Source organism: Terrapene carolina, unplaced genomic scaffold, assembly GCF_002925995.2.
Source record: "Terrapene carolina triunguis isolate 2854851 unplaced genomic scaffold, T_m_triunguis-2.0 Scaffold67, whole genome shotgun sequence".
Taxonomy (NCBI): Eukaryota; Metazoa; Chordata; order Testudines; family Emydidae; genus Terrapene; species Terrapene triunguis.
In genome coordinates this window covers 22,196,827-22,208,162 of record NW_020664418.1, presented here as the reverse complement: position 1 = coordinate 22,208,162, position 11,336 = coordinate 22,196,827, and the positions used below count along the sequence as shown (strand labels likewise).

Genomic DNA, 11,336 nt, shown 5'->3' with positions numbered 1-11,336 from the left:
AGAAAACAGAATAAATCAGTATGGGCTAAATTTAAAAACCAGAGATATATATGCTGACAAAACTAAAACAAAATAAGCATTTATTAATCACAGTATATTTAAAATAAACCAATTATTCCCCTATCAATCTTGATTTTTTTTTTCATATACATGTAATACATAAAGCTACAAAATGGTGATTTAGACACAACAGTTTTCTTGGCAGCAATTGTTATGATAGAGAACAGTTGCTTAGCGATCGCAGACATCCATACAATAACACAAGGATCCTATAATTGAATGAACCAATCAATGTGAAGCTTAGATAATGCTTATAATGGTGGAGACAGAAAATAAAATGTTCTCTTGTAGACTTCTTTCTTACAGGAATATCTGAGCCATCTTCTTATCATGGATAGTGGGTAATATAGAGCAAAATTATGTGGGGTAACCTAGAAATCTATATATAAAAATTATGCTGCAAACTGTGATATAACTGTACCTCAGCTCATGTTACTGTTTGAATTCATAGTCTAACGGAATCCAAACACATTTAAATGTATTATTTTTGAAGGTCTGAACAACAAAACAAAAGTCATAGCCCCAAATGACTAGGAGGGTTAACAGTGCTTTAGCTTCCTCCTGTATGTAGTGTTATTTCCCCACATTTCACAACTTAAGAGCTGTAATGTGTTTAATCAACAAGAAAGAATCAAGTACAATGACTTTTACACAGTGCAAGGCATAATACAAATTCCAACACCATCTCATTAGGTTTGCAATTAGTTCATAGTTTCATCTTTTAGGATTGCAGCTCAGGCTTGCTCAAGTTCTACAAGGACTCCATCACAATCTTTAGGGTGGAGAAAAATCACTGGTTTGCCATGCGCCCCTATTTTGGGCTCTTCGCTCAATATTCGGATCTTCTTTTCCTTCAGTTCTGTCATAGCTGCTTTTATATCATCAACCTTATAAAAATAAACATGTATACAATGTGGAACATTAAAGTATATGATTCACAGATTTTACATTAGGAACAATAGTGTAGTGCCATAATAAAGATAAAGCACTACATAATTCTAAAAACCAAAAATGTTACAGAAATATGCAGTTACCTGGAGATTTTATCAATAAATGTAACATGTAAAGAAGATTTTGTACTATATTTAATAGTTATGTTTGTTAAGAGATTCACCCCTATAATACATCAACCTTTTAGTTACTTTATAATGCAAAATTCATAAATAATCAAAATCAATAGCTATAAACTCCACATTGTTCCTAAATAGTAGATTGTATAGCTTTAGAATATCATTAAGCAAGGAATGTTTTCCTGTCTAACTGAAGTCAGAATCCTGACTCATTAAATCCTGGGGTTATGTACCATTCACTTAGGTTCATCTTGATCTTACCAGAGTTAGGTTTGGTATAAACTGGTCTCCTCAGAGACACCTTGAACTACCAAGAATACTAGAGGGTAATACACACTGGACTATGGTCCATTTTCCTATTGGGCAATTGTACTTCATAGTAAAAGTAGCATTACACATATAATTTCAGGGCAACCTAATAACAGTATTTAACATGGACTAGTCCTTAAGTTGTGCCAAATGGTTGTTACTTTGGATGTGCTAATATAAAGTGAGACTTTGATTCACCCAGATCTCTAATGCATGCTTGTTGGAAGAACAAAATTAACATTTAGTTTAGCACAACTATCAGTTAATAAAGTCCTGGCACTACAATAAAAGGAGCGCTGTTTTTCAAGACTGAAGTGCCTGGACATAGCTAAATGGGTAAGCTTAAAAGACGTAATTGTGAAAACATAAACTTTACATAATTGAATTCTACTTCCTCTGCATTTGCACTAAGTCCTAATCCTTTTCAATTGAGATTTGTTTTTAAAAATCCTGAAGTTGCCAGTTTGCTTTTAAAAAAATGTAATTAAGGATTCTCTAAAATTAGCAAGTGTAATACCTTCTGTGATGGGTAGTAACCCCTTGAGGTTCATCCCGAGTAGAGAAATCATCATAGCTGCCTGCACTTCCTGCAGAGATAGCTAGCTAAACCAGCCAGAAGGAGAAATGTGGCTGGGCTCAGCTGGAGTGAATTACTGCATCCCAAGGGATAATAATGAGAGTGACTTGTGAGAGTCTCTGGGTGCATCTCCATTAGGAAAATATCTGCCTAGTGACTGTGTGTATCAAGAACAGGTTCCTCTCCTGTTCCACCAGGTGTCCAATATGCTTTCTGTAACTGGTGTTAAAGTGTTCTGACCATTCTTTGCCAGTAGCAAATTATTTTCAACCCCACTACAATGGGTCATTTTTTTAGGCTAGACTAGAGCTGCTCATTGTCATTTGGCCTTACATAGGAACCATGCCATCCTAATGGAAGCCCTAGAGCTATAGGAAGCCTTTATTGATGCTCTTATCTGAACTCTTTTGAATTTGTTTAGAGACATTTTAGCACTCAGAATCTCTTGCAAAATTCTAGCTGCCAAGAGCCCCTTCTCATCCATTTAATTTAAACTCTGACTCCTGGATTTTGTGGATCTTGGCTCACTTGACCTGTTACATCTGAAAATATACATTTCTTTTTAACATAGTCATCCCTTGCTGGGAAATGTAAAAATACTGAGTGCCAAATTTCTTGTATTTTTCAGACTTAACAGTATGCCATCCTTTGACAGTCATCTTTGGTAACTTCTGCACCATGAAAGGTCACAGATCTCTTGCTGAACAGAGCTCTACATGGAATAACATCAGTGTTGCTAACAGAATGCTTCTTGAAGTATCTTTGAAACAAACAAACAAACAAACAACACTCCAGCTCCTAAAAGATTTAAGTAGATATAGTCATTTTAAAGATTCCTAGTTTGTTCCTCTCTTTGTATCTGTAATTAAGTAGTGTTGCTATTTCTATTACTTAGCAGTTTGGGTTTTTTTTAAACAGCCCTTACCACATATTATTCCTGTCTTCCCCACCCCCACTTCCTGAGTTCTGCTGTAGTCTTTTACATTCTTCTAACAGCACTGCAAAACAATTCTGCTTAACAGCAATCTGAGTAGATTGAATTAGTCTTTTATTTTAATTTCTTGAACTGCAAATAGATATAGTAGTTACACGAAATATAAAACATTCCGATCTACTGAATTTCTCTGATTTATTATCCACTATATATGTGTGTGTGTGTGTGTGTGTGTGTGTGTGTGTGTGTGTGTGTGTGCGCGCTTAAATTTGATTTCAAGGGGACTAGTCACAGTAGTAAAATTAAGCCTACACCTAAAACATTGCAGCAACACAGCTGTGCCGCTGTTGCACTTCTGTGAAGACACTACTTATGTCCATGGAAGAGCTTCTCCTGCCAGCATGGGTACTCCACCTCCCCGAGAGGTAGTAGCCAGGTCAACAGGAGAATTCACACCCCTGAGTGATGTAGTTATACTGACCACATTTCCTAGTGTAGGCCAAGCGTTAGTGTTTACAGGATAAGGGCTTAAAAATGTTCCCCTCCCTCCTCCTCATTGTTTGGGAAATGGAAGGCGGGATAGTCATCCCTCCCTGACACACAGCCATAGGCAGAAATTTACTCCTGTGGGGAAAAGTCTACACTTCTTGAAAAGGAACTGTATTTTTCTGGAAATGGTAGATCATAATTTAATGCAGCAAAAATGCATCTTATTCAAAAGGACAATCAATTAAAGAACTGGAAAAGAGAACTAATAAAAGCATGCTTTTTGTCCCATTTCCCCCCACAATCATGAATGATACACTATATCATCGCTTGTATTAACATTCAATATGCTTAAACAGCATTCTGCATAATCACACACTGCCATACATGGGCAAATCATTGCCCCCCTCCCTCCACCTTTTGTCTTGTTGGTTCTGTTTTTTTTCCTGTGTAAATCATTAATTAAAAGGATTTATTTAAAGTAACTTATTACTGCAGAAATAGACTAATATGATTTAATACTTTACCAAGGCTCTAAACTATTGAGCCATGCGAATAGAACAATTTCAGTCCAGGAACTCTGTGCTAGCCTGAATCACAAACAGAATCTGTAATTGTCAATATAAAACATTCAGCCTTGGAAGGAGTTAAAGCAGGGGACTGGTAGCCAAGACTCTTGTGTTCCATTCCCTCCTCTACCACTGACTTACTATCTAGCCTAGAACAACTAATTTAAACTCACTATGATTCATTTAATGCCTTTATAAATGGGAATACCTTTTTTATGTTTGTGAAATGTTTTGAGTTCCTTCTGTGAAAGACCGATATAAGTGCAACTATTAATGAGCAAGATTTTCCCCTAGCCTGTCAACTCAATGCTGCCCTATAGTCCTTCTACTATTCCAACAGATAGTCGAATGTGGGAGTTTGTTTTCCCTGTCTCATAAACAGCCAATTGTAGCCTTTTTTCTATACATGACAAGCTTCCAATTCATATGTAAGAACATCTGAATTAATTAAGGCTTTTTGTTTGAATCTTCACTTGTATCTGTTCTACAGTCAATGACAAATTTCCATAGCAACTGAAAATTGGGGAGTTTCCATCTAGACACTCAATACTATTTTTGAATGTTACTTGTTAATACCAATCCACTACCTTCAAGATTATTTTCTTGTTCAGTGGAGAATATATCCTAAAGTTTTAATATTAAATAATAAATATTCAGGGCAATTATAATATTTCAGTTGTGATAAAGAAAATAGGAAATTAATACACAAAGTATCAATTTACAGACTTTAGCACAGATAAAAGACTTTAAAAGCATGAAGGTGTCTTTCAGTTTCAGGTAAAATAGCTATCACAATATTAGGTATTAATGGAGTTAACTGTCTGCATAAAGTCTAAAGCTGAGGATTCCTATAATCCCAGGCCAAAAAAAAAAAAAGTTAGGATGGATTTAAGTAATTGATATTTACACCCTTATGAGAAAGATTTAATCTAACAGCTTGAGAGTTGTCCTATCCAATTTTTATAATTTTGTATTACAGAAAATGTATGAAAATTCAGAAGTGTAAGAATAATGTGAGCTGCTGGGTTTGTGATACCAACTGCTCTACATGTCATTTGAGCAATGTTATACGGTGACTGGCCTGTCTATACTGACAGTCTCTACTTTGAAAATATGGAGGCTTAATTTAGGGGAAAAACTTGGATATGTTATGCATGTGAAGAATTTTCTGTTTTTCTTTGTAAGTATGTAATTTACTATACTTATAGTTTATGGACACAATCTGGCAATCAATTTAACTTTATTCATGTGAGTAGTCCTATTAAGTTCAACAGGACTTCTCGAATGATTAAAGATACGCATGTGTGTTTATGAGATGGGGCCCTATAAAGTATGAGGACCATATACAATATGCAACACAACTAAGTGTATATTGTGATGACTTTTAACTTTGATTCTATTCTGAAAAGTAATTGTAAAAAAACAAACACCACCTTGCTCAGTAGTTCTACTCCCTGTGAATATCCAGATCCATCTCTGATTACCTGAAAAAAGATTTTACTACTCTCATCTCTGAGAACCAAACACAGCTCTGTGTGTTTTCCCGGGATTCTTTTCTGACTTGCAGATTGAATTTTCAACTAAATATCAAATGCAGGAACTCTGGTAAAATCGCACTGTCTTCAAATTATGCCCTAATTTACACTTGTGCACCCCGTTATAAGTGATCTATAAAAACTGACACACACAGGTTTTTCCAGTGCATGTATTTTGAACATCCTGAAATTGCCACCTGTCTAGTGACCTTTGCAGGACATTGCTACATTCCATGAGTTTGTAATGTCCGGGCTGAAAGAAATGGGGACAAATGCCAAATTCAGTTTGGGGAGATTAAAAAGAAAATAAAGCTGCTTGTATAATGACAATGTGAAATTGGCCTGAATTTCATACTGCAACTTCACTTTTTATTTGCTGGTCTTCAGTAGAATTTCCCAAATGATAATGACTCAGCATAACCAATGTGGGTTTTTATTCAGGTTGATTCTATTAGAAAGTATGAAGCTCTTTAACAATATAAAGATTTTTTTAAAAACATAATAGAAAGTATGCGTGTATAATACCTCAATGCAGATATGATGCATTCCTCCAGCCTTGTTTTTTTGCAGAAAGCCTGCAATTGGACTTTTTTCTCCCAGAGGGTGCAGCAGTTCTAGCTTTGTGTTTCCCAGCTCCACAAAAACAGTGTAGACGCCATGTTCAGGAAGAGGAACCGTCTCACTCACCTGGGCTCCTAAAACACTCTTGTAAAAAGACTGGGCCTTCTCCAAATTAGGTACCGCAATTGCTACATGATTGAGTCGCCCCAGTTTCCACAAAGAGCATGGAACTTTTTGAGTCAAGGAGTGTGACATTGATAAAGTCCGTACTGTGGGAGCTGTAGTTTGCAATCTGGTAAGAAGCCCTGTAAAATTGAATGACATCGTCATAATCCTTTTGAAAAAAAAAAAAATTAATGCACATCCTTTCCCCTTTTAATGAAACCCAAATAACTGCTGTGTCCTTACATTTATGAATTATGTTTCACCACTATGCTAAAGACAGAGATAATAAGATAGCAGGGAAGCATTTCCTCTTCTACTGCTATCAGTTCAATAGCTTTTTTTGTTCTGAAACTTAAATTAATTCAAAGGAGGTAAATGAAGAATTTATAGCATGAATGCTCAGATGTGTCCATTACAAACAACAATAGGGATTTTTAAAAAAAGTTAATTTTAAGCTTCAGTTGAGCTTGGTATGAAAATAAAGATTTTCATAATTATATGCACAAGTTTATAGAATTTAAAGGCCAGCTACACACCACTAACCTGTACATAATTTCTGTATTATTCAGAGCTTCACATTTAATAAAATAGAAATGGAAATAGAAATGAGGATGTAAAAAACCTGTCTAAACATAATAAAGAACGAATATATTTATTCCTAAAGCCCAAATACCTATAGAAAGGTGAAGAGTCTTAGGGTATGTCTACACTACGAGAGTAGTTCGATTTTAGTTAAATCGAATATGTGCAATTGATATTAGAAAGTCGAACGTATGTGTCTACACTAAGGACAGTAATTCGACTTTGTCAGTCCACACTAACGGGGCAAGCGTCGACATTGGAAGCAGTGCACTGTGGGCAGCTATCCCACAGTTCCCGCAGTCCCCGCCGCCCATTGGAATTCTGGGTCGATCCGCCAATGCCGTCTGGGTAAAAAAATGTGGCGAGGGTGCTTTTGGGTAACTGTCGTCATCCGTCAGTCACTACCGCCCTGCCTCCCTCCCTGAAAGCGCCGGCGGGAAATCAGTTCGCGCACTTTTTGATCAGTGACAGCGCGGACGCCACAGCACTGCGATCATGGATCCCGCTGCGACCATCGCTGCAGTTGTGGCCGTTCTCAACACCTCGCAGCTTATCATACACCTTTCCCTGAGGCAGATGCAGAGAAATCAGGCGAGGAGGCTACGGCACCGCCGTGAGGGCCTGAAGTCGGAGAGTAGCACAGAGCTGTCAGAAACCACGAGCCCCAGCGCCCAGGACATCACGGTGGCAATGGGGCATGTGGATTTTGTTGAACGGCGATTCTGGGCCCGGGAAACAAGCACGGACTGGTGGGACCGCATAGTGCTTCAGGTCTGGGATGAATCCCAGTGGCTGCGAAACTTTCGCATGCGGAAGGGGACTTTCCTCGAACTTTGTGAGTTGCTGTCCCCTGCCCTGAAGCGCAAGGACACCCGCATGCGAGCAGCCCTGACTGTCCAGAAGCGAGTGGCCATAGCCCTCTGGAAGCTTGCAACGCCGGACAGCTACCGGTCAGTCGCGAACCACTTTGGCGTGGGCAAATCTACCGTGGGGGTTGTTGTCATGCAAGTAGCCAAGGCAATCGTCAAGGTACTGCTGTCAAAGGTAGTGACCCTGGGAAACGCGCAGGCCATCATAGATGGCTTCGCTGCGATGGGATTCCCAAACTGCGGTGGGGCTATAGATGGGACTCACATCCCTATCCTGGGACCGGGCCACCAGGCCAGCCAGTACATCAATAGAAAGGGCTACTTTTCAATGGTGCTGCAAGCACTGGTGGACCATCGGGGACGGTTTACAAACATCTACGTCGGATGGCCGGGCAAGGTTCATGACGCTCGCGTGTTCAGGAACTCTGGTCTGTTTAGACGGCTGCAGGAAGGTATTTACTTCCCGGACCACAAGATAACTGTTGGGGATGTGGAGATGCCTACAGTGATCCTCGGGGACCCAGCCTACCCGCTAATGCCCTGGCTCATGAAGCCCTATACTGGGGCCCTGGACACTGCACAAGAACTCTTCAACTACCGGCTGAGCAAGTGCAGAATGGTGGTGGAGTGTGCTTTTGGCCGTCTCAAGGGGAGATGGAGAAGCTTACTGACTCGCTGTGATCTCAGCGAAACCAATATCCCCATCGTTATTGCAGCTTGCTGTGTGCTCCACAATCTCTGTGAGAGCAAGGGGGAGACCTTTATGGCGGGGTGGGAGGTTGAGGCAAATAGCCTGGCTGCTGATTACGCCCAGCCAGACAGCCGGGCGATTAGAAGAGCCCAGCAGGACGCGCTGTGCATACGGGAGGCTTTGAAAGCCAGTTTCAAGGCTGAGCAGGGTACCCAGTGACTTTTAAGTTTGTGGACACAGAAGCTGAACTTGCCCCCGTTTCTTTACCCAGTTGCCGTCGACTATCCTCTCCAGTTACATACCCCCTTCACCCCATTCCCAAAAAATAAAATCTGTTCTGTTTTGTTAATGGACACCGTTGTCTTTATTACTGTTTTCGCGGGAATGTTTTAAACCTGGGACGCAGACTGTGGCGGGGGGCGGGTTTAGTGTTGTGATGCAAATGATGCTTCTAAACTCCAGGAATGACAGGCTCCGCGGTGGTGGACTGGTTGTTTCAACGGAGCCTGCCAGCCCTCCTGGCCGGGACTGCGTGTATGTGTCGGCTATGTGACTGTCTTGCAGGGGGAGGAGGGTTACAGATCCCCTGCTGCGCGGCTCTGTGATCCAGGGTAAGGACCGCTGCATAAGATCTGTAACTGCCCTCCCCCGCCACCAAGTCACAGAGCAACACCACCCCCCCCCACCACACAGAACATGAAAACCACCTCCCAGACTGACCAGGATAACTAGTCACTGCACTGTATATGTGCCCTGCTGCTGGACCTGCCCCCTGCTAAAGGTGACTGTCCTGTCCAATTACCAAGCCCCTTCCCCCCCCTTCAGACAGACTCTCATCTAAAAGAAGAGGATGGAAACAATAATGAACAAAAACGTATTTTTTATTAACAACCGCACAGGGAACGGGGGGGTGAAACTTGGACGGGGTCTTGTGTGAGGCGGGTAGGAAAGGACTTTTCAAATTTTGGGGAATGAGAGCCTTCTAGTGGTAGAGCAGTCCGCAGGGGTGGAGTGAAATTTTTCACGGCCCCTTCCGCCCCTCCGTGTTTGGACTTTGGGTGAGGGGGGTATGGGACTTGGTGGCGGGGCAGGGCAGTTAGAGAGAGACTGCAGCGGGGCTCTCTCCTCCTGCCTCCGGTCCTGCAGAACATCCACAAGGCGGCGGAGCGTGTCCGTTTGCTCCCTCATTAGTCCAAGCAGCGTTTGAGTAGCCTGCCAGTCCTCCTGTCGCCACCTCTCCTCCCGTTCCATGTTTGCCCGGTGCATTTGGGACAAGTTCTCCCTCCACTGTGTCTGCTGGGCTGCCTGTGCTCGGGAGCATCCCATTAGTTCAGCAAACATGTCTTCCCGTGTCCTCTTCTTCCTCCTCCTAATGTGCGCTAGCCTCTGGGCAGATGTGGCTGTGGGAATTGGAAAAAGGGAGTGAATTCCTGAGACAGATCAATGTATCTGTGAACAGAGAACATAGTCTTTCAACAAGACCATGCAGAGCACCTATCACACGCGCACTGAGGACAAGGTCGAATTTTCGGCCCTCGCCTACAGTGCCTGCGGTCTTGCTGTGGCGAGCTGAGGAGCAGGGCAGGACACCGGACTTTGTCTAGCTGTCAAACATGGTAAGCCGTAGACTTGTGGCTGCTTAAAACTTTAAGAGTGGCACTGGCCTCCTTTCGCATAGAAAGCAATGCGAGTCTCTGCTGGCAGCAATCCTGCAAGCATGAACTCTGGCCCTGTCCCACCCCCTCGCGGCTGTAAACCGCGTGGCTGTAAACCGGCGGTTGCAGTTCTGTAAAGGGACGGGCAAGCAGTCCCAATACTAACTTTCCCCTACCTAATTCACAGCAGGGAGTCATGCCAGACATCACCCTCCTGAAGGTCTCGGAGAGCCAGAAGGAGCGGATGCTTCGTGACAGCCTGCAGAAACCGGGGCCATTTGCTGCAATGCTCTGCAAGGCCATGATCCCCGAGTACCTGCTGGTGTTGTGGCAGGGAAACGTCTCATACCACGGGGGGCCTAACAAGCTCTCCCTGCCCAGGAACCTGCTCGTGAGGCTTGAAAAACACCTGCAGGAGACCTATGAGGAGTTCTCCCCGGAGGATGTCGCCTCTATCCCCGGATACATTGACCAGTTTTTGGGTTAGGTGCCCTTGGAGGGACAAAAGAGTGCAGCATTTTGGGCATTATAATCATGAAGCAGACATTGTGAAATTTTTTGAAAATAGACTATATATTGAAGCGCCCAAAGACAGACTAATCATGATACACTTTGCACAGATTCCCGTTTTTTTGGACTTTCCTGTTTACATGTTTTGAAGCACTTTACCCACTGTTAATATTTTAAATCTTCCTGTTTTGTTGTAAATAAATGTTTACATGTTTTAAAGCACTTTACCTATTGTTAATATTTTAAATATGCCAGTTATGTTATAAATAAATGTTTAGATATTTAAAACACTTACTGCTTGATCCTTCCCCTGAATCTGTGTCTGGGATAACGGCTGGGGAGGGTTGGTAGGGGATCTCTGTGAGGGTGATGAAGAGCTCCTGGCTGTCGGGCAAATCAGCGTTGTAAGCGCTGTCGACTGCCTCGTCCTCCTCATCTCCTTCCTCCTCTTCCCCGTCCGCTGAGGAACCGGCCGCGGACAATATCCCATCCTCAGAGTCCACGGTCAGGGGTGGGGTAGTGGTGGCGGCCGCACCTAGGATGGAATGCAGTGCCTCGTAGAAACAGGATGTGTGGGGCTGGGATCCGGAGCGTCCGTTTGCCTCTTTGGTCTTCTGGTAGCCTTGTCTCAGCTCCTTGATTTTCACGCGGCACTGCGTTGCATCCCGGCTGTATCCTCTCTCTGCCATGGCTTTAGAGATCTTCTCATAGGTCTCTGCATTCCGTCTTTTGGAGCGCAGCTCGGAAAGCACGGACTCATCTC

The 11,336-nt window shown here is 42.4% G+C and overlaps 1 protein-coding gene across 3 annotated transcripts in view; it reads right to left on the bottom strand.

Moving 5' to 3' along the window:
• Window positions 1-474: 474 nt before the first annotated feature.
• The window catches only part of MCEE (methylmalonyl-CoA epimerase), a 19,083-nt gene continuing 8,221 nt past the window's right edge, over window positions 475-11,336 (bottom strand). For all 3 annotated transcript variants that reach the window (XM_024193134.3, XM_024193136.2, XM_026648253.2), the window contains exons 2-3: window positions 6,066-6,406; window positions 475-947 (exon numbers count right to left, since the gene is read on the bottom strand). In XM_024193134.3, coding sequence (XP_024048902.1) covers window positions 795-947; window positions 6,066-6,406 — 494 coding nt within the window. In that variant the 3' untranslated portion in view covers window positions 475-794. The remainder of the gene's footprint in view (window positions 948-6,065; window positions 6,407-11,336) is intronic.